General features: G+C 36.8%; 3 protein-coding genes and 1 pseudogene across 4 annotated transcripts; 3 read left to right on the forward strand and 1 right to left on the reverse strand.

The window, feature by feature from the left end:
• Nucleotides 1–4,856: 4,856 nt before the first annotated feature.
• On the forward strand, nucleotides 4,857–6,938 carry LOC145478723 (galanin receptor 2a-like). The gene has a single exon (XM_081456829.1). The coding sequence runs from the start codon at nucleotides 5,373–5,375 to the stop codon at nucleotides 6,540–6,542; it is 1,170 nt and encodes a 389-aa protein (XP_081312955.1). The 5' UTR covers nucleotides 4,857–5,372; the 3' UTR covers nucleotides 6,543–6,938.
• A 1,914-nt stretch (nucleotides 6,939–8,852) lies between these two features.
• Nucleotides 8,853–16,790, forward strand: LOC145478732 (uncharacterized). 2 transcript variants are annotated; one of them, XM_081456845.1, is made up of 5 exons: nucleotides 8,853–10,122; nucleotides 11,288–11,487; nucleotides 14,573–14,729; nucleotides 15,594–15,629; nucleotides 16,367–16,790. In XM_081456845.1, exons 2-5 carry the CDS (start codon nucleotides 11,317–11,319, stop codon nucleotides 16,627–16,629), a joined length of 627 nt encoding a protein of 208 aa, XP_081312971.1. In that variant the 5' UTR covers nucleotides 8,853–10,122; nucleotides 11,288–11,316; the 3' UTR covers nucleotides 16,630–16,790. The 2 variants fall into 2 exon arrangements, with proteins under 2 accessions (XP_081312971.1, XP_081312970.1); XM_081456844.1 differs by lacking the exon at nucleotides 8,853–10,122 and having other exon boundaries at nucleotides 10,985–11,487.
• Nucleotides 12,500–14,270, reverse strand: LOC145480107 (uncharacterized; annotated as a pseudogene).
• Nucleotides 16,791–18,851: 2,061 nt separating the features above from the next.
• LOC145471831 (uncharacterized) lies at nucleotides 18,852–23,328 on the forward strand. The gene is made up of 4 exons (XM_081454884.1): nucleotides 18,852–19,148; nucleotides 20,495–20,651; nucleotides 21,767–21,802; nucleotides 23,066–23,328. The coding sequence occupies exons 1-4, from the start codon at nucleotides 18,975–18,977 to the stop codon at nucleotides 23,326–23,328; spliced, it is 630 nt and encodes a 209-aa protein (XP_081311010.1). The 5' UTR covers nucleotides 18,852–18,974.
• Nucleotides 23,329–23,843: the final 515 nt, after the last annotated feature.

Raw genomic sequence — 23,843 nt, forward strand, 5'->3', positions numbered from 1 at the left:
AGACTCTGAACATTTTTTGATTACTGAGAATTCACGCTGATAGAGGTAGATAATAGCTTGATATTATTCGGAACAAAAGGATGCTATGATGAAAGAAAATCGTAGAGAAAAGTCTTCAGCATATTAGCTAGTCCAAGTACCATACGTTTCACCTTCACATTTTTCCCATTTAGAATTTCTATTAGTTGCTTGGGTTTAATTTTCTGCACCCGTTCATAACTGTGGTGTTGCCTTTTGTTCTCGCGTTTTACTAAAAATACAACTCTTAAATGCAAATTTTTGCCTAGTAGACAAGTTTCAGTCGATTGTAATCAAATCTCCAAAAAAAGGTAACAACTTGAAGATTTGAAAAATAGCATATATGAAACAAAAAGAGAAATGCTGGAGGACAAATTAATTTGAGGAACGCTGTTATCGAATTTGAATGCCAGATTAAAGTCTTAAACATTTTTAGTGTGGGCATTTTGCATAATCCTGTCAAATTTCGGTTGTTGACATAATTTAGAAATGTGTTGTTTTATCACAGAATCGAAAGGCAAGCAGGTTCTGACAGTTTACTGGTAGCTGAGAAAAGCATCTTTCCCACCAAAAGTAAGTTCATTGCAAAAGTAAGAGACGGATTGCAGGTGAGCTAAAGCTTGACTCTTGTCGAGTAAGTTTGTTCAGACAAACGACTTGCCCGTTAACTTAAGACCTTAAGACGACATTACGTTAATTCTCAACCCTGCTTTGACTGAACGTACATATTTTGTACATTTTCTTCTCTTCCTCAGTAATTTCACTGTGGCACTGCACTATAGAGAACTTTGGCTCCTTTGGCTCCTTTGGCCATTGCCTGCACACTTCTTTCTTGTCAAATGTAGTTTTGCATTTGTTTTCTCTTGCTTTTGTTTTTGTAACTAAAAACACTTTATTATAACAGAAATACTGTAGAGTGAATAAATGAACTTATTGAACTTGAACCCTTGGACTCTGTTGTTTCCAAAAATGACCACCATACATGATATTAGCCAATAGAATAATAAAGAATCTAGTCAACTATGAAATATTGCTTTTATGTACATCACAACAGTTTATTTCAACTAACATGGAAAGAAACGTTTGTATTGTAAGAAATAACTTTTGAATGAAACCTAATAACTTATATAATCAATTTCAGAGAGCCTAAGATGGACAGTAAATCTTCATTAACAAACACAAGTCGCATGGTTTAAAAATCTAGTTGGGGACTCTAAAAAGTGTTATCTCAATTTCGCGAAAAACTGTTTTTGTTCGCTTCAAAAAACGCATGAACAGGAAAAGAAAATCAAAATATTTTAATTAATCACTGAGCATAAGCAACGAATTGTACTAACGTCACAGCTTTATTTATGTCTCTTTTTCGAAATTATGCCAAATAGGTTTAATTGTGATTTCTCAAAAAAAATCGTTCTTACTTACTATATAGCAAAATGCTAGTTTTTGTTTTGGGGTTCTGTTCTCTGTTGACATGATCAAACTATCAAGAAGAGAAACCAAGGACACTATCTCCCATCCAGTGTTCCTCGTACCTATTCAAAGTCAGGATAAACTATCAGTGAGATTTCTTAAATCTAAACCGTGTGTTTGAAATAATTAAACATTTTTTCTCGATGAAATATTTATCGTGTTAGAATTACTTTCGAAGAAACGATTCGTTGTGTAAGTCCCAAGTTTTGTAAAAAACTTACCGTGGTAAATGGGCACATTGATGCAGGAAAGTATTCAGTCATGTTAATGACATGACCTGTTGGAACTTGTTGGAACCTGTTGGAATTGTGGTGTTTCAAAAAGCTTTAATGCTCTGAACCATCGATATCGATCCGAAGCAATATCTTTTAAGTTTTAGTCAGTCCGTCAGTCAGTCTCATTTGAGGTGAAAAAAGAGCTGAGAACGAAGTTTGAAAGCCCAGTCAAAATGTTAGCTTTGCTTATGAATTAATTAATTCTATGTGCACTTTAAGTCCACAAAGGGTATTTATTCCACCCGTTTTCTTTCATGGTCGCTTTGACGCCTTAACAGGAACAATTTTGACATATTTTGTCTATGTGTTTGACAATTTTATTTTGGCTTAAAATATGGCGAAAAATACACTGTCCTTTTAATGTAAGGAACTGGAATACATACACACATGTAAAATACTTCATTGATAATTAAAAGGCTTGGCTTTCTTTTCTTTTTCTTTAAATTGGTTTGAAGGGAGGGGAGGGAGAAGTCAGGAAAATTAAATTCTGTTGCGTTAATTAGTTGCCAGCAATATATGTTGTTGTTATACCATATTACATACAGGAAGACATATTGAATTGTCTAAATTTAGGTCAAGGGTTTTGTCGTCTTCCGCAATTTGGTTTACATTCGTTAATGCATTGTATATAACGCTTGTCTCCTATTTATACGTGTCAGATAGCTGGATTATAAAGCACGCCTTAAGCAGTCTTTGAAAAGAACCTACTTTCTGGGAAATACCATCTATTCAATGACAAACCTGTATAAAGACCATAAAAGTTTCTCAATATGAATTATATTCAAAGGAGACTGACTTGTCAAACTCAGAGGTGTTGTTCTACAGTTGATTCAGTCGCCAATAAAAGGAAATTAAATATCATAAAATAAAGTGAACAGCGACACACGTAAACGATGACGTGCTTTCTTATCAAAGTTTACGCTTTCTCGTGTTATGCCAGTGCAGTTTTCACCGTCCTTTTGTTTTCAGTTGGCAAACTGATTGTCATTTTAATTTTGAAAGAAAATGACAAAGGAAAACCATCTAAATTGAATTACATCTTCTATTACTTTCACAGCGAAACTGATATTTCGAACTTTCTCGATCTCCGTATGTACTGTGTGTGTACTGATGTAGAAAATGTCATCTAAAAAGCGCAATATATTAATATGCAGCCAGCATGCAACACCAACAGCGTTTTTCAAAAAAAAAAAAAAGATTAATGTATAATTTTACAAAAAGATTTTCTCAGTAATTCATTATTCTCTAAGTAACTCGACTGCTCTTAAAAGTTCGCGTGCTGAATGTCCACAATTTAGTCAAAAGCAACTGGAATCTCTTCTGAACTACTCTAGAAATAAGTTTTATTGAATAATTCCTTTTAGAAGTTGTATTAGTCGGTAAAAAAAACTCTCTAAAAATTGCATTTTGATTTAAAGTTTCCGTTACCGCGGACACATATACCCCTGTTTTATTTTCCTTTGGGGAAAAAAATTGCTATCATAAAAAGTGTTGCGGTCTATTCCCTGAAGTTAATATTTAATGAATTACTTTTAAGTCACGGAGAAGAGGTCATAACTTACGACAATTTCCACTTCCTACTGGAATGTTTGCCCAGAATTAAAAACGTGTTACGGTTTGCAGCCTTTATTCAAGTGCGCAACGACTTTTACCTACATCGTGACTAAATTCGAAAAGTTTAATTATATGAAAAAAGTCCAATAAACATACTAAAGGAACGACGCAAAAAATTGTAATTAGTTGTGCGAGCAAAAACCACTTTTTAAAGTACTAGTAGTGCTCTTCGTTCCCAAATGAGTCATTACTTTGAAACGTGGTAATGCTTTGTAAATGTGTTGATTACATCTTGCACGAAAAAGTTTCAAACACTAGAAACAAAAAGAAGAATTAGTTTTCAAGTTTCATGTGAAATAAAAAGCAATAATAGCGGCCGGGGATTGACCGGCAGCGGCAAGGCATTATTCATATGTTCGGTTTTCTTTTCATGTGCTGTTTCTATTTCTTTCTTCCTAATTAAATTCATTGTTATTACACATTCTTAATTAAGATTAATTATAAAGCTTTCCTTTTCTTCTGAAAAATCGCATTTCCTCCCTGATGCACAATGGAGTGAGACTCTATTCAATTTGGCTAGAGAAACAGTTGAAGACGCTGGTGTGATTTTTTCTCGGTAAGAAATTTTTTCTGTGTCAAAATTATTATTTAAAAGCAAAATTTCTAAGCTCTAAGAAACGAAAGTTAATTTTCTGTAACTAAAAACAAGGTTGTTGTTCTTTCACAACGCTTGACGCTATCGGCTATTGACTAGCGGTGGTCGTGTACTCGAGTGACAATTTGTTTTCGTTAAACGGCCACTGTACATACTGACTAGTTCCTGTTTGCCATTATTTCAACGCGTACAATGCGTATAGCGTACGTATATTCGTTTCAGCGATATTTACCTTGTCAAGAGGGTGAGATGTACTGAATTACTATAACAAATGTTGCCCATGATTTCACATTTCACCATTTTTTTGCGTTTAAATCCGAGAAGATCTGAGAAGCTGAATTGATTACCCACATGGACATGTTTCTGTTGAATGAAGTGCCTGGGTTTGGGCGACCCACACTTTCCCACCCAAATGTTTGAATGTGTTAGGTTTCCTGAGTTTCCGATACTCGTTTGTACACCAGGGTGGGAAAACAGATAGGTACAATGAGAATTAATAGAGTCAGTGCTTTACTGACGCAAGTTGAGGATCTATGGTAGCTGCCCTCGAACTCTCGACTCAAGCCCTTGTTCTGTCGTCTCGTACACGTTAAACTGCCAAAAATCCTAAAAAAGAATTCCTTTTCAAATCTTAGACTTAAGTTGTAAAATAATGTTATTTTAACTAGACAAAAAAAAATCTGTTATGTAATTCTGTTTTATAAAGATCAAGATTTTAGTAATAAAAAATGATACAGCTTGTCCAAAAATGGTTCACTCGGCCTCTACACTAATGAAAATTTCATTTTGTAACCTAAATTGTTAGAAGTAGGTAAAGGATTCATTTATTCTCCTAAAAAAGATCAAAACTTTTATATTCATCATATATTTTGTGCCTTAAAAAAATAACACTATTGTTACTATGTAAGATATATCAAAGGGAGACAAATTAGTCGAAGTCTGATACCCTGAGAGGCATGACTGTGACAGTTTCATTTGAACAAATTCGAGACCAATTATTTTGAACGACTGGCGTGATATAAAGAAAACAACGCCATTAGAATGTGTCTCCGGGAAGTGGCTGTATGCAGGGGGGCTATAAAAGGTGGTGGAGCCAGCACGAATTTGTAAGACGCCACAAAAGAATATGTATCTATATTTGTTAATCTGCTAATTGTTTCGGTTATTTACCCACGGCTGTGTGTCTTTTTTTTTACCTCAACCAGAGTAAACTGTGACAGGTCAAAATGTTGAAAGAATTGTGGCTCACTAGCAGGGTCAAATTTGCATGTCAGAGACATATTTCTTGTCTGTCCTCCAAAGGAAATTACCGGAAGGAGGTCTGTCTCAATAATTTCGAACCGTGTTTCGAGAGTGACAATTATGAACCAAGTTACATGCCACAAAATCACATTTGAATAATGTACTTTAACTTCAGTTTATTTTGTATTGCAGAAATGAACATCTCTTCATCAACCGGTGGGAACGTTACCCTTTCCTGTACACTAGCCTCACGAAACATTGCTACCAAACTGGGTTTAACCGTCGCTTATGCTGTTGTGTTTATTATTGCCCTCTTCGGGAACTGTGCCATAATTTTGATAGCCAAAACAAAGAGGAGAATTCGAAAAGTGGCCTTCAATTTTTTCATCATCTCCATGGCAACAGCTGACATAATGGATGCTCTCATTGCTGTACCACTGACGGTGATTTATTTTCATAATGGGCCCCTCTGGTTCGGGGGATTACTTGGCGACATCAGCTGCAAAATTCTACACTTTCTCAATAATCTCTCGTTGGCAGCATCTGTTTTCACTCTGGCAGCGATCTCTGTTGACAGATACTTGGCGATCGTTCACGTCTTAAGGGAACCCCTTTCTAGAAGGAAGGTTAAACTGGCTGTGGTTTCACTGTGGTTGCTTGCATCTCTCCTGATGTCGACGTACCTTATCAAGTATAAAACACTTCTAAAGGAAGACGGGAGGCATCATTGTCATGGTGTTTGGGTCATGGATGACGGGGCAAAGAACTTCAGGATGTACCAGTACGAGACGGTAACAAGGTTTATCTTCATGTACGTCATCCCTCTCTTTTTGATGGCTGCCCTGTACTCTCTAATTATTCGCGTTCTGAAGAGGCGGCAGGCTTTTGGGGAAAACATGTCACAGATTCGCATTGAGCATCAAAACGTCACTGTGATAAAGATGCTTGTCACAGTCGTGCTTCTTTTTGCGTTTTGTTGGCTTCCAACTCACGTGGTGTCTTTGACGACTGCGTTCTCCTACGAAAAGATTCTCTGCTGGCCCATATCTCTGACCTTGACACTTTTCGTGCCATCCCATGCCAACAGTGCTATCAATCCGTGCATATATCTCATTTTCAACGAAAACTTTCGCAAAGGCCTCAAAGACCTCCTTATCAGATGCAGGAAAACGGGAAATCGCCGAATTCCTACGAAGAAGATAAAGCAGTGGCCCGGGTCCTCAACTCTTGAACGCGATCCAAACCGAGGAGGCATCAAGGGTTATTTTCGCCATCTTTCCAAGGAGAAGACCAGTGACTCTGATGACGTGTACGATACACGTTTATAGTCTGAACACAAACAAACTTTTAACATATTCTTTCTTTAATACGGGGGTCCTAGTCCACCGAACTTTTTGTCGGAAGGTTTAGTCATCGAAATTACATCCTAAGCAAACTAATCAAGTTTTAGAGGAACCGAGAGGGGCAATTCATAAATCAAGGAAACTTAGCGATGATTTGATTTCGTGATAATTTTTAGATTCGTAAAGGAATATACGTAAGAGACCTGCAATGGTTGAAAACTTAACTAATAACTGAGATTTCAGCACTTCCATCGAGGCCCCCTAAAATCATCCAACAATACCCAAGGGAGAAGAAAGCAGGTTTAAGACATTAAAGAAAAGTCGATTACTTACTTTATTACTTACGTTATGTAAGAGAAATATGGTAGCTTAATAGTAAATTAGAAGAGGTAAATTAAATGGTACCTGTACTGCGACTTTTCACATTGCCTGATGCATGTATGTGTCAGTATATTATATGTATATCAAATTGACAATGTCTTAATTTAAGACGGAAAATCACCAATGTAACGGTCTTAGTAAATTAAGATTATATGTCACTGGCAATTTAAACAAAAGCTTGAGATTTGTGGAAACTAAAATGGTATATTAAGCACAATCTTTATTCGGTCATATTCAGACATGTACCTTTTCGCTGCTCGATATAAACAGTTAATAGTAGATCGCTTGACGCATGAGAGATATATCATGTATTTAGCCAACTAGCCACAAATAACAATAAAACATGTAATAAATAAAAAATTTTCGATGCTGTCGGGCTTTTGGTTATTCAGTCAAGAAAGTAGAGTAGTCAAAAGGCAGGTAAGAAAGCAACAACTAAACAGCCAACCAGTCAGCCACCTAAATAACCAACAAACCAACCAAACAAACAAACAACCAGCCAGACAGCCAGCCAGCCAGCCAGCCAGCCAGCCAGCCAGCCAGCCTGCCAGCCTACCAACTGACCAACCATCTTAACGTCAACTAACCAACCACCCTTGCTTAATTTGGCGCCTAAATTCAATTTATAGACTAATGGTAACGGGATTTGCCCAACTAGTTGTACTGCATGTGGAGGCGAATTATCAAACGCGGAGTTTAGGGGGCATTGTTTAGGCGGTGTTGGGCATCCAAGGACGGATGACTTGGTTCTTATTTTAAGTTCGACCGTTGAGCGTACGAACCAATGGTAGTATACAACTTTGACAGGCAGCAATGGTACGCTCCAGAACATATTCAAGCATGTAGCTAGGGTATTTTTTGGAGGAGGATGCTAAATTTTAAGCCTTTAGAGATTGGACAGAAAATGGCGATTTCGACAATTTTTAAAAGCAAACTAGCTCAACTCGCACTACACTCGCCTTCATCAAGAACAGATATTACTAAAAAATAAAAATCAGTTGTGTGAGATCAAAAACTACGCCAGCCATTTGTCTACGGAGAACTGGAAAAAGTGGCTAATCATTTTGATAGCTGAAATACCTCCCCACCCCATTTCAAGGGACCGCCGTTGAGAATCCCAAGTCTTTGGTGCTTTAAAACAAAATCTACTTGATTCATTCAAGCAAAAAAGAAAGATAGAGAAAATGTGATCGACTTTTGCACACAAGCTGCGTGGGATCGTGACGGAAGTTATCTCACACTGTTATTACATTTCTCATTTAGATACATACATCTTCCTTGTTCGCTTGTTTTGTTACTTTGTTTTATTTCCTCCTCTTAAGGCAAATTAAATTTTGCCATATATGTGCGATCACCTGAATCGAGATTATATTTGTATCCATATTATATTGGTTTTCCCCTGTTAATCTTTTGGTTTCTAAAGAACACCGCGTTTTCAATTGTTTTTAGGCTTCAAAAGAAAAGAAAGAAAAAAGAATTTCAAGTGTCAGGTATGGAAAAGAGCGATAAATACTCCAGCTACTCTGGTCAAAGCAGGCGTTGGTTTGAATAATAATTCATGCACGAAACTAACGCATCTGTATTTAAATAAGAGTGAAATTATTAAAAGACAGCGGATGCGGCCAAAGCTGAGGACCCTTATGCCACGTTTCAGGTAAACTCAGTTATTATTAACACGTTAAAAAGACAAAGGAACTTGAGTTTCCTTTCGGTCAAAATTGGTGGCTCATCAGCCCTTTTGTCAATCGGATACCTGATCCCAAAAACAATTGACCGTGAATGAATCGAAGATAGCCCATTGTGTGAATTACCTCAGCAAACCTTCAGTATTGATTCTGATATTGATGAGATATTCATGAGATATCATAGAATTTGACTGCGACAGGAAAATCTTCTCACCAGTAGCAACTCTTTTCGCTTTGGCGTCTCCGATATATACATTGGATACTTTGTAGAGGTCATCGTGCCAAGCCAGACTCAGTACGGTCAGCCAGAATTCAGCAGCCAAAAGGGCGATACAGGTAAGAATCTGGACTCGAATGACTCGAATGACCACCTGATTGGTCAATCTTGTAAGGTAAGACTGCGCACGAGCCAAGTGGCCCATCAGGCCGCGCTTATCCCGGTTTCTGTAGTATGAAGTGACTAGGAGTACTTCTAATCCCCTGGATGGGATGCTAGTCCATCGCAGGAACACCCCCAGCTTTAAGTTTGCCAGTACCCATTTATACACCTGGGTGGAGAGAGGCACAGCCGGAGAGTCAAGCGTCTTGCCCAAGAACACAACGTAATGCCCCTGGCCAGGGCTCGAACACGGACCGCTCGATTCGGAGACGAGCGCACTAACCATGAGGCCACCGCGCCTCTTGTACAAAGAATTAAATGTAACAATCATCGGCATCGCAGTTTCTTTCTATACAAACACGAAAGGGCAAAAACACCTGCGGAAAATCCTTTAATGAGAACACTAAATGAAACACAATGAACCAAAAAGTAGGAAGAAGTAGGTAATAATCCAACCGATAGTTGGAAAGTCTACAAATACTTTGTTGAAGTTGTAGCAGGCCGGTGCTTATCCCGGTTTCAGTAGCATGAAGCGACTAGGGGTATTTCTACTCCCCCCTGAATGGGATGCTAGTCCATCGCAGGGTTACCCCCAGGATTAAGTTCGCCTGGGTGGATAGAGGCACTGGGTGGGGAGAGACACTGGGGAGGGCAACAACAAAAACACCTGCAGAAAATCCTTCAACAAGAACACTAAATGAAACACAATGAACCAAAAAGTAGAAGAAGTAGGTAATAATCCAACCGATAGTTGGAAAGTCTACAAATACTTTGTTGACGTTGTAGTGCTGTTGAACAAAGAAACAAACCTGATTGTTCTTTCAGCCAGTCCTTATATTATATCATCAGCTGCTTGGGCTTTTGCATTAGGTTCTTTTGACCTTGGGTGAGCGATAGCCTTTTAAGTGAATTATTCTGACAAACACGGATTTTTGATTTTAAGATCAGGTGAGATAGGAATATGCTAAAAATGGAAATTTTTATTGCCTTAGTGATCATTCTGTCCTTTGGTAGCTGGGTAGGACACACAATATTAATATCAGCATTAATACGTGGCATCACCTTGTGTCAGGCAAGTTGACCTTAGAAGCTGATCTGAGAGGCAACGAAGGATTTACAGGTAAGGATCTGGAAATGACTGTGAATAGTCTCACAAATTTACAAACTGCTACTTCAGCTTTTGGTGCATTCTTTTTTATAAAGCAGTTTCTTAGAAGCCATTGTTTTCATTCAGTTTCGCAACGTGTTGCCTTTCTATTCAAACACAAGTACAAAGTAGTTGTTTCAGGCGCGCAAACGTTTGCTATTTTATTACCGGGAATGCTTAGCGCGATGTGCATGCACTGCTAGAGAAAACGAAAACTAGAAAACGGTAAAAGTTGAAACGTGGGTTTACGTTATATATGTGTGGCGTTAAAAAACGCGGTATATTCCTAGCTATCAATACTCGATAACATCGTTAAATGATAAATTTGGAATGTAATTTGAGGATGCGGCACTGTTTTAACAAATGCCTTTAATTCAAGTTGAAATATTTTCAACGAAACTTTTTCTCTTTGATTATTGATCATTCCTCCGTCAAAATCTAATCGAAACGTTTACCTCTCTTTCGCCATAGCGAGAACTCTTTCATAATTTAGAGATGGATATTTTCATCCTTTATTAATGATAAATTATTATTAAGATTTATTTCAAAAGTTATCGTACATATAGCGCTTCGATAAATCCAAAATTTCCATTACAAAGCTCTATCGAAATATTTATCGTGTGGAAAAAATTAGCAAGAAAAATAAGCGAGATAAAATCAGGATAAATGAAACCCAGCCAAAACAGAACAATACAATTAAATTGCAAAAACATTTCTTTTCTTTTTTCTTTGAACTATAAAGGTGGAAAACGACGTACACGAAAAGAGTAAAACATGGACTTCTGAGAGCTTTTTACAGCTATTTTTTTTCTGATTGGCGTGCACAGTTGCCACTTGTTATGAAATCAGATAACCAGTTCGAATTTGTGTTTGGTTTTCAAACATTGCTTGTGACATCTATTCCGACAATTAATCACTAGCTGTAATTGCCATTTGAGATTTTAAAAGTTGTCGAGTAAAGCAATTACGTAAACCTCAGTGCCACGTCTGAAGGACACTAAGTTCTTAGAGCACTGAACTAATTTTCGGTCAAAATTATCTCTTCTCATTTAGAAATGGAGTCTTGGTATCAGCAAACTTTTTTCTGGGATATTTACTTTTTAGATAATTTTGTTGTACTTTTTCTCTTTCTTACTAGACCCCGATTGAGAGGTTTTTAATTTCAAAATGGCTAGATATTGCTCAACAGCTTACAGTTTGTTCTTCGTGTCAGTTGTTTTGGCAACTGCAATGGCGAATCGATGTCAGATTGTTTTGCTGAACCGTTGCAGAGCAGTTTACCAAGATGCTCTAGATGCTACTTCTACAGGCGAAGGGGGCCACTGCTTCAGGGTGCAGGTATGACGAGAAAAGAGGTTAAAGTGCCTATGAAGTAAAAAATAATTGCGCCTATTTGAAAGGCTTTTCAAAGTAAAGAAGAATGGCATTGTCCTTTCTGGAATATCTTTTTTTGTTTTAGAGATATTTACGTTTTTGTATTATGCAAATGAGGAAAGTGATAACGTCACAGTAGGTGGTTCCACTAAAACAGCACAACACTCAATCGTGAATAACTCTAGAATTATTAAAGTAGTGTTCTTTAAACTTGGCACCAGAAATGAAAATCACAAAAGGAACAAAATAACATCCGTCATGCCGTTGCCATGACAACAGTTATGCTTCTGGTTCTGTTTTAATTAAGACTAAAATTCCCAGATTTTATCTTAAACAAGGATCATCCACTCCCAACAATCTAATGGGGAGAGTCAAGACAATATGAGAACCATGTGTGTTCCGAGCAAGACCCTCTGTCCCACTTTGAAAGGTTACAAATGGGGATATTTGTTTTTTCACAGAAAGAGACTGGAGCCAAGAATGTTGCCACGGCAACAACATAGTAGGTGTCATTCTGTTTCGTTTGTGATGTACATTGCTGGTACAAGTTCAAAGAATACTGCTTTAATATTTCTAGAGTTATTCTCGATTGAGTGTTGTGCTGTTTTGGTGGAACCACCTATGACGTCATGACTTTCCTCATTTGCATAATACAAAAACGTGAATATTTCCAAACCGAAAAACGATATCCCAAAGAGGAAAACGCCATTCCTCTTTACTTTGAAAAGACTTTGAAAAAAGCAGCAATTATTTTTTACTTCATAGGCACTTTTAAGGTTCCATGAAAGATAGCCATCATTTGATGAGTATCTTTCATGGATAGAACTATCCCTGAATGAGCCAGCTGTTTGAAGATAGATAAAAATGATTTTCGTGTTTAAATAAAAATTGATTGATTGATTGATTGATTGATTCACTGTTTTCTTCACTTTACAGCACAAAAGTCATGAGAATTAAAAACAAAAACTGAACAAAAAGGACTTATCTGTCAAATATTTCAGCATACTAAACAATTGCATGCACGAATATTTCCAAAATGTATCGACGTCCAGATTCATGGTTTGGCGACAGCTTGAACCAGCTTGATCTCTATTAAGGCGATGTCGCCTTTGTTTAGTGTTAGGTAACTTTGATTTGTGGGGCGGTCACGGTTATTCGATACCAGCCATGGAATACTCAGTTAAACTTTTGCTTACAATGAAACAATCTTTCAGTCCAATTTTTGCTTTCCTTCCCTATAATTAGAGGACAGTGTTGTGTCAGAGTGGCAACACCTGGGGTAGAAAGGACAAACCCGAAGCATGGGATCAGGTCACTGATACTAAATTACCATGCAGGAAAAAAAGGAAAATTAATTAATTCTTACTTTAAAATTCCAGGGTTTGCTTTAGATGTTATCAATGTTAGTGGAAGATATAAGAGATAGACCATTATTCTTTTGCAGGGACAGAGGGTCTCAGTTTTGGGAGTTATCTTTCTGCATACAATATGTAAATAGATTTTAAGAGAAGACAGCACAGGTCAATGCATGTGCAGAAATGTATGTGGACATATATCCTTCGCAAACTAAACATGGAAGTACACTGTCTAAAATAATGTTCTGGTTTGATGAAAATCTTTTGTGTTGGCTCACTTATATACCAAAGACCTCCACGGCTCAGACTTGACACCAAAACACACAGCTTCCAATTTTCCAGCTTTCACGATAGCCATAGCCTGCTGGCTTTCGGTTGTTGCTGCTTTTACGTGCCTCTGCAGATTGTGCAATACATAACCTCCCACACACTGAAGACCAGCCATCTCTTTCTCTGACAATACAGTTTCTGAGGGTTGATCAATGTTGCTGTTAGTGGAGAACTTCATACGCTTGCAGTATGCTAGCACACTATCAGCCACCTTAGTTGCTAATAATGTTGCAGCATTTCGGGATAATCCTGTAAGAGACTTTGTAGAGTTCAACGGAACTTGTGCATAATACTTAAGATAAATCTTAAGTATCTCCATTTTTCAAATATCCTTCAAATATTGTTTTCAGCTCAGAGAATTCTTCAGTACCTTCATAAGGTTGTTCGTATCTGTACAAGTTCAACTCATTCCTCAGACTTGAGGCGAAAGCCTCGGTTTTGTTTCCGTTTCGTATAGCGTTGTGCACTATTTCAGCAAGAAAGTTCGGTGTTAGAGTCGCCTGTTCCTGTCTCTCGTTTTCAGTAGGATTGCGTTTAGCAGCCCTGTGACTTTGGTAGCCCCCTCTTGTCTTATATTGCTTTCCACAGTCGCTGCAAACAACATCTGCCGATTGAGCCTATGACGATGACAACAGCAAATTGCCTTAGTGTTGACTTACGACTTACAATAAGAAACATAACTTTGTAAATGATCCTGCTGATATGATAGATCTAACTGTTTTCACGATCAGTTCGCAATATAGTCCACCTCTAAGCTTAGTTTCAAGCATTTACGTCTGGTTTTGTTGTCTAGCTCGATAATATCTCGGAAGGATGAACTTTGGACTAGCCTCCTTGTCTATGTCGTGTTTGTTGTTATTTTATATCGTGAACCGAATAGACGCGTGGCTCTTTTCGATCGCTGCATGCGATCACAGACAATTTCACAGACATTGCACTTACATTGCCAACTGTTGCTGCAAATTGCTCCTCGATTGCTTCATCGTTTTGTAAAAGGGCCAAAATCGCTTCGCAATCATCACCAAACAGGAAAAGGTCGTCCACTGTGTCCGCCGTGTTGTTTTGATGTGTGCAGAGTCACATGATGGGTCATTTCAATCTCGGAGAGCACGTCATTGTTTCACCTGGTTTGATAACCATTCCCCTTTACTATATATTGGGCCTTAAATATCTGACCATTAGTTATTGCAACTGCACTAACGACTTTTTTTTAGCTCAACAAGATGCTTGTAAGTATTTATTAATCTCTTGGACCCTATTTCATCTTAGAAATAATCGGAAAACGGCAGATGTCAACTATGTTTTATACTATTCGTATCGTTTATATTTCCTAATGACAATCTAATTACGTTTTGTTTTTCAAGAAAATGGTCACATGTGTTGCCAGTGAACCCAAATGTGGAGGTGAACTGATTGAGAAGTTCCGTTACTGGATGTTACAAATTGCAATGATGGATAACATCTTAGGAACCTGCACGGGTATTGATTACAGTACACTGAAGAGTGTTGTACAAGATTCAGGTTTGAACATTTTTTCTGAAATATATACACCGTATATAGTTTGGATAATTAAGTCATGATCATCAGTTTACAAGCCGTGATTTTTGTACAGGTATATAACTTTATATTAGTTGTTATCTTTTAACATATTTTTCTTTAATAGATCTAGACCATTTTATCTTGGGCGGTTTGTTCCTTAATTTCAGACAATGTGATGATACTCGTGAGAATTCTTGCTTTCAAATTTTCAAATAGTGGTGTGTATATGAACGAGTAATTTTTAGATGGATAAAGCAACAATTCTGTAGAGAATATCACGTGGTCGGTTATGGGAAAACAAAAGGTCCATTGGGATTGCAACACCAAAAAAGTAGCCTTATTTACGTTCTTTTGAAATGAATTTTTTTCATCATCTTTTTATTTTTTTGAATTTATTTATTATTTCTCTCAGCTCCATTATTTACAATCTAGTAATTATACATAGCAACACGGCAACAGTACTTCATTTCCCATTTTTTCTCATTTGTATTAAACAAATTTAAAACAGCCAAAATACCGCAATAACAGACGACCGCACCAGCAGCGTCTTTAATTTGTATCCCCCGAAAATAACATTTCGTCTTTTCCAGACAAAAGCTATTAGCTAGATTTTGCGTGTTTGAAAATTTCTTCCAGGAAAAAAAACAACAAACATGTATACTTATGTTTCTCGGTTGGGGTCTCTTACTTCATATAAAAAAGTACCTTTCTTAACCGTACATCACACATACATGTACATGACCAGTGGAGCAATTTGTTTCATTCAGAGTAATGTGTGGGCACACTTTTTAGCTGATAATAATTTTGACCTTGTTAAGTTTTCTTAACTCTTTTGCTTGTCAACAGATGTTGCAAAAACTCATCGTAACCTGGACGATGTTGGTAAGATAGACGTTCAGCAATTTCTGTCAATTTTTGTCACGATTCTGCATATCTAATTATAAGATCATTTTGAGTCGTCGCTCATATAGTTTGCTTAAAAATATTCAGTTTTGTATCATCTAAAAAGGCTGTATAATTATGTAATTAAAAATATCCACATCGAATTGGGGAAGCGCATGTATCCCCCCTTTATAACTTTGTAATCTCATGGTGATATATCTTGGTCTAATTCAACTTATGCCATTAAACCTCAGAATTTGGAAATTTTCCTATGATTAGGTTGAGCAAAGAATGTGTCTCGCAATTTTGAATGTAAGATTACTTTTACTTTTCATTCGATTTTGCTCTCTTGTTATGTAGAGACCTCCGACTCCCATAGTCGGCAGAAATAGCTGGCTGGCCTGACTACTTTCTTCATTTTAGTTAACTTTAACTTAGTTAACTTTATATGCAACGTCATTCACTTTTGTGCTTTTATTTTGATAGACAAGCTTTTATCTTATAAATAATTATAATATTTAAAAAGTTAATTTGTTCATAGTGCTAAAACCAATTGTGACCCGTTAGCACACGTTTTTCCGCGCTTCTCGTTAGCAACATGAAATTACTTGGAGTTTAGATTGGTTCACTAGATTGTCCGTGTCCTCCGTGATTGGCCAGAGTGATTACTTCGGTTTTGGTTTTACGACACTCAATTGAAAACCGTTCTAACAATGTTCTAATTTTTTTTTTAACAGAGTTCGACAGTTTTGAAGAGTGTGCTGTGACAGTGCATAAGAAGTGCGTACGTTACTACGTAACTTTGCTGGCAAAGGATCATCAGATATGCGAAGACGCTGGGAAACTAAACACGTGTTATGACTTATACAGCAGCAGCATCAACTGCAAAGCTAAGATTATCCAGCATTTTGCGAGCATAGTTGAAAACGTAGCGCAGAGAGTTCTCGACCTATTGATGACATATATGAAATCATTATGTACTAGCTCGGATGAGTTGTGAAAATACTTTCAGGGACGTTTGTGATGTTTCTGTGAACGAAGTCGCAACGAAAACTGTGTATCTAGTAAAAAATCAAGATTTAGAATCATTCAATAAAAGAAAGGACGTGGCGATAAAGTGTCGTATATCATGTAATTACTACTACTAAAAAATACTGAAAATTCTTAAATACAACGGCATGTTCTCGAATGTGGTATTATTTTATGAGAAAACATTTGGCGCGAAAATTTATCGCTCTCGGCAAAGTGATACGCAATTTGGTATTGTTTTAAGGTTATTAGAAGGCATGGAAGAAAATCAGCAAAAATACTGTTAAATACATCTTTGGTGACGTAACTGTTTTCTTTTACCTCCTTCGCATACAGCTTAGATACAAATTGCTCCGACCATATAATTATAAAGAGCTTGTAAAATTTAGTAATTGGGGAATGTTCTGACCCTTTTTGGAAGTAACACCGAAACATTTCTCATCAGCAAAACCGCTAATCAGCCCATACATTATTTCTAACATCTTGAGTTTTTAAACTCACGTCAGTTCAGAGGATCTCTTAGGGTGGAATTCGCATGAGGCGTGCAGGGGGCTAGGGGTGGGGGGAGGTGGTGGGGTGGGCGAGAAGAAAAATGTTCTTAGTATCATCGTGCCAAGCCAGACTCAATACGGTCAGCCAGAATTCAGCAGCCAAAAGGGCGATACAGGTAAGAATCTGGACTCGAATGACTCGAATGGCCACCTGATTTGTCAATCTTGCACTAAAAATTAAATGCAAAATTCATCGGCATCGCAGTTTCTTTCTATACAAACACGAGAGGACAACAACAAAAACAACTGCAGAAAATCCTTTATAGTGAACACTGGCCTGCAGGAAACAAAATGAACGAAAAATTAGAAGAAGTAGGTAATAATCCAGCCGAAAGTTTGGAAATTCTACAAATACTTTGTTGACGTCGTAGTACTGTTGAACAAAGAAACTAACTTGATTGTTCTTTCAGCCCGTCCTTATATCATCAGCCGCTTGAGCTTTTGCATTAGGTTCTCCTGAACAGGTTGGGCGATAGCCTTTTAAGTGATTTGTTCTGACAAACGCATATTATTGATTTTAAGATCAGTTGACATAGGAATACAATAAAAATGGAAATTTTTATCGCCTTAGGGATCATTCTCTCATTTGGTAGTTCGGTACGACACACAATATTAATATCAGCATTAATACGTGGCATCATTTTGTGCCAGGCAAGTTGACTTTAGAAGCTGATCTGAGAGGCAACGAAGGATTTTCTGGTAAGAATCTGGAAATGACTGTGAATAGTCTCACAAATTTACAAACTGCTACTTCAGCTTTTGGCGCATACTTTTTTATTAAGCAGTTTCTTAGAAGCCATAGTTTTCACCCAGTTTAGCAACGTGTTGCCTTCCTATTTAAACACAAGTGCAAAGTAGTTGTTTCAGAAGTTCAGACGTTTGCAATTTTTTTGCGGGGAATGCTAAGCGCCATGTGCATGCATTGCTAGAGAAAACGAAAAATAAAACACGGTAAAGGTAGAAACGTAGGTTTACGTTATATAAGTGTGGCTTTAGAAAACGTGGTGTATTCCTAGCTATCAATACTCGATAACATCGTTAAATGATAAATTTGGCATGTAATTTGAGGATGCGGCACTGTTTTAACCACTGCCTTTAATTCAAATTGAAATATTTTCGACGAAACTTTTTCTCTTTGATTATTGATTATTCCTCCGTTAAAATCGTATATATCGCGCTTCAATAAATCCAAAATTTCCATTACAAAGTTCTATGGAAATATTTATCAGGTGTGGAAAAAATAAGCATTCAAAATGAGCGACATGCAATCAATCAGGATAAATGAAACTCGGCCAGGAGAAAACACTATAATTAAATTGCAAAAACATTTATTTTCTTTTTTCTTTGTACTATATAAGGGTGGAAAACAACGTACACGAAAAGAGCAAAACGTGGACCCTGAGAGGTTGTTACAACTAATTTTTTCCTGATTGTTCACGATGTCCAGTTGTTATCAAATCGGATAACCAGTTCTCAAACATTGCTTGTCACATCTATTCCAACAATTACTCACTGGCTATAGTTGCCATTTGAGAATTTAAAAGTTGTCGAGTGAAGCAATTACGTAAACCTCAGTGCTATGTCTGAAAGAGGTCTTGGAGCACTGAACTAATTTTCGGTCAAAATTATCTCTGCTCATTTAGAAATGGAGTCTTAGTTTAATCAACACGAAACTTCATTCTTGGATATTTACTTTTGAGATAATTTTGTTGTACTTTTTTTCCCTTTCATACTAGACCCCGATTGAGAGGTTTTTAATTTCAAAATGGCTAGATATTGCTCAACAGCTTACAGTTTGTTCTTCGTGTCAGTTGTTTTGGCAACTGCAGCAATGGCGGATCAATGTCATATTGTTTTGCTGAACCGTTGCAAAGCAGTTTATCAAGATGCTCTAGATGCTACTTCCACAGGCGAAGGGGGCCACTGCTTCAGGATGCAGGTATGACGAGAAAAGAGGTTAAGGTTCCATGAAAGATACTCATTATTTAATGTTCATTGTCAGTTCTTCACGTTACAGCACAAAAGCCATGAGGAAAAACTGAACAAAAAGGACTTATCTGTCAAAATATTTCAATATACTAAACATTTGCATGCACGAATACATCCAAAGTATTACGACGACCAGATTCATGGTTTGGCGACAGCTTGAGCCAGCTTGATCTCTATTAAGGCAATGTCACCTATGTTTATTATTGGGTAACTTTGATTCGTTGGGCGGTCACGGTTGGTCGATACCAGCCAGAGAACACTTAAACTTTTGCTTGCAATGGAACATTCTTTGAGGCAAATGTTTGCTTCCCTGCCCCATAGTTAGAGGACAGTGTCGTGTCAGAGTGGCAACACCTGGGGTAGAAAGGACAAACGCAAAGCAAAGGATCACGTCACTCATACTAAATTGCTATAATTCTTACTTTAAAATTCCAGGGAACATGCTTTATATGTCATCAATAGTAGTGAAAGATATAAGGGATAGAACATTATTTTTTGCAGGGACAGAGAAAAATTTTGAGACATTTTTGTCTGCACAAGCAGAAAACCTTTCCAAAAATTTTTTCTGAAAGAAAAGTTTTAGCAGTACCTACCAAGGAAAAAAAAGAGAGTTGCTTGAAGGTGAAAACTTTCCATCCCCTCTCCCTCTACAGCATATTAGAATCATGGTCTTTCCCTAAGTATTATCTCATTCTTTAAATTTACTGTTAAATAGTTTTGTCTTGTGAAAACGTTTTAATGTGAGTCATGATTTAAGCTACACAAACTGAAACTGGGTCTGGGAAGTTATCTTTCTGTATGCAATATGTAAAAAGATTTCCAGAGAAGACAGCACAGGTCAATGAATGTGCAGAAATGTATTTCCATGTGGACCATATCTTGACGCACCTTGACGAAATTATCACCAGACAGGAAAAGGTCGTCCACTGTGTCCGCCATATTATTTTGATGTGTGCAAGGTCAGAATCACGTGACGGGTCATTTCAACCTCGGAGAGTACGCTATTTTTTTGCGCTATAAAGTTTACCGGGTTTGATAACCAGTCCCCTGTACTAACTACGCCTGCCCTAAACATTTTCAATCCTAGGCCTTGAATATCTCAGATTAAGATCATTAGATTTTGCAAATGCACTGAAAATTCTGTTTAGCTTCTCAAAATGCTTGTAAGTATTTATTAATCTCTTCGCCTCTATTTCATCTTGGAAATAGTCAGAAAACGGCAGATGTCAACTATGCTTTATACCGTTCGTATCGTTTATATTTCCTCATCACAATTCAGTTACGTTTTCTTTCTAGAAATTGGTCACATGTGTTGCCAGTGAACCCAAATGTGGAGGTGAACTCATTGAAAAGTTGCGTTACTGGATGTTACAAATTGCAATGATGGATAACATCTTAGGAACCTGCACGGACATTGATTACAGTACACTGAAGAGTGTTGTACAAGATTCAGGTTTGAACTTTTTTCTGAAATATATACACCGCGTATAGTCTGGATAAGTCATGATCATCAGTTTACAAGTCGTGATTTTTGTACAGGTGTATATAACTTGATATTGGTTGTTACCTTTTAACATCTTTTTCGTTAATAGAGCTTTTAGCTTGGGCTGTTTGTTGCCCCATTTCAGACTATGTGACGTTACTCTCGAGAATCTTTACCTTCCGATTTTCAAATAGTGGTGTGTATATGAATGAATAATTTTTATCTTGTATACAGAATTAAAATAATATTCATTCAGTGTAAGATTATACATAGCAACACGGCAACAGTACTTTATTTCCCATTTTTTTCTGATTTGCATTAGACAAAACTGCCAAAATACAACAACAACAGTGGAGACGACCGTATCAAAAGCAGCGTCTTCAATTAGTATCCCTTGAAAATAATATTTTGTCTTTTCCAAAGACTAGCTATTAGCTAGAAATTACGTGTTTCAACATTTCTTCCAGGAAAAAAAAAACAAACAAACATGTAGTCATGTTTCTCAGTTTGGAAGGGAGGGGGGGATTACTCCCAGAAAAGATGGGTGGGGGTATGCGGCCTACTTTTCAAAACCGTTACTCTATTTATGACTAAAATCTGCCAATTTTGCTACCCTATTTATGAGCTGACCAAAAATTCGATACCCTATTTAAGACCGTTGCGGCTGGCAAAGCTGCCCTTAAGATATGTTATGAAGGGCGCTTGTTGATGGTCTTATCGATACCGATGAAAAAGTAGCTTCTTCTAAGAAATATACCCAATTCAAGACTACAGTGCAAAAACCATGCCCTATTTATGACCAAAATGGCCAAAATCACCAAAACCGATACTCTATTTATGATCAAAATGGCTGAAAAGCCATACCCTTTAGGGCCGCACATACCTATATAGGCCATATAAGGGAGTAACTCCCCGGGCTTACTTCGTATAAAAGAGCACTTTTATTGACCTTACTTTACACATACATGTAAATGACCAGTAGAGCAATTTGTTTCATTCGGAGTTATTTTTGGGTACATTTTCAGCTGATAATATTTTAGATATGTAATATGTTAAGTTGACTTCGCTCTTTTTCTTGTCAACAGATGTTGCAAAAACTCATCGTAACCTGGACGATGTTGGTATGATAAATGTTCAGCAATTTCTGTCAATTTTTGTCATGATTCTGCATATCTAAGTATAAGATCATTTGGAGTCTTTGCTCATATAGTTTGCTTAAGAATATTCCGTTTTTTATATCTAAAGAGGCTGTGTAATTATGTATTTAAAAATATCGACATCGAATTGGGGGGTCGCCTGTATGCCCACTTTATAACTTCATAATCTCATGGTGATATGTTTTGGTCTAACTCAACTTATGCAAATAAATCTCAGAATTTAGAAATTTTCCTATTATTTAGTTGAGCAAAGAATGTGTCTTTGTTCAACTTTACTTTTCACTCGATTTTGCTTTCTTGTTATATAGAGACTCCGACTCCCATAGTCAGCAGAAATCACTGAAATCAACTTTATTTGTAACTTTATTTACTTTTGTAATTTTTTTTTTCGATAGCTAGGTTTTTATCTTGTAAATAATTATATGTTTAAAAAATTAATTTATACATAGTCCTGATAATTGTAACTCGTTTTAGGTGTCCCCAATTAGCAGCAATGCTAAGTCTCGTTAGCACGTGCACGCGCGTAAATAAAGTTATTATTATTATTGTTATTACTATTATTATTATTATTGTTATTATTATTATTACTATTGCTATTATTATTAGCTACAGTGTATTTTTAAAGTAGAGCTTTTGCCATTTAAATGTGTAGAGTATTTTTTACTATTCTTATTTAAATTTTTTCGACAAATGATAACAGACAAATTTATAAGGGTTGTAAAGAATGAGTGTAATTTGTAATTCGTTTGTAAGTTAGTATTTCCCTGACATATATATTGTCCTAAGAATTTTTACAGTTGTAATTTTTTATAAGCCACTAATAAACATTATTATTATTATTAAAAAAAATTTAAAAAAAAATTGCTATTATTATTATTATTTTTATTATTATTATTAACCAACAAACAAATTAACAAGCGAACGATTGAGTCTAAAAATGAATAGAGAGATTTTTATTTGAGTGTTAGTTTTGCACGTTCCACTCTTTTAAGCTACACGACTGGCTTAAAGAAACTCGCGCCACTTTTTCATCCAATCAGAAGTAAGACGTACCAAAAGCAGTTGTGACTCGTTCGCACACAGTCAGCTACATGTAATTACTTGGAGTTTAGATTGGTTCACTGAATTGTCGGTGTCCTCCTTGATTGGCCAGAGTGATTACTTTGGTTTTGGTTTTACGACACTCAATTGAAAACCGCTCTAACAGTGTTCTAATTTCTTTAACAGAGTTCGACAGTTTTGACGAGTGTGCCGTGACAGTGCACAAGAAGTGCGTACGCTACTATGTAACTTTGCTGGCAAAGGATCATCAGATATGCGAAGATGCTGGGAAAGTTAACACGTGTTATGACTTATACAGCAGCAGCATCAACTGCAAAGCTAAGATTATCCAGCATTTTGCGAGCATGGTTGACACCGTAGCGCAGAGAGTTCTCCACTTATTGAACACATATATGAAATCATTATGTACTAGCTCGGATGAGTTGTAAGTGAAAATGCTCTCAGGGACGTTTGTGATGTTTCTGTGAACGAATTCGCTACGAAAAATGTGTATCTAATAAAAAATCAGAATTTCGAATCATTCAATAAAAGAAAGGAAGTTGCGATAAAGTGCCTTACAACATATAATTACCCCTACACGACTAAAAAATGCCGAAAATTCTTAAGTACAACGGCGTGGTCTTGAATGTCGCATTATTTTACGAGTAAACATTGGGCGCGAAAATTTATCGCTCTCGGCAAACTGATATGCAATTTGGCATTGTTTTAAGGTTATTAGACGGCATGGAAGAAAATGAGCAAAAATACTATTAAATATATTTTTGGTGACGGAATTGTTTACTTTTACCTCCTTCGCATACAGCTTAGATGCAAATTGCGCCGATCGACCATATAATTATAAAGAGCTTGTAAAGTTACGTAATTGGGGAATGTTCTGGCCCGTTTTGGAAGTAATACTGAAGGAGATACTGACTTTCAAAACCAAAACATTAATTTCTGGTTG

The sequence above is a fragment of the Orbicella franksi genome, chromosome 2, assembly GCF_964199315.1.
Source record: "Orbicella franksi chromosome 2, jaOrbFran1.1, whole genome shotgun sequence".
Taxonomy (NCBI): Eukaryota; Metazoa; Cnidaria; class Anthozoa; order Scleractinia; family Merulinidae; genus Orbicella; species Orbicella franksi.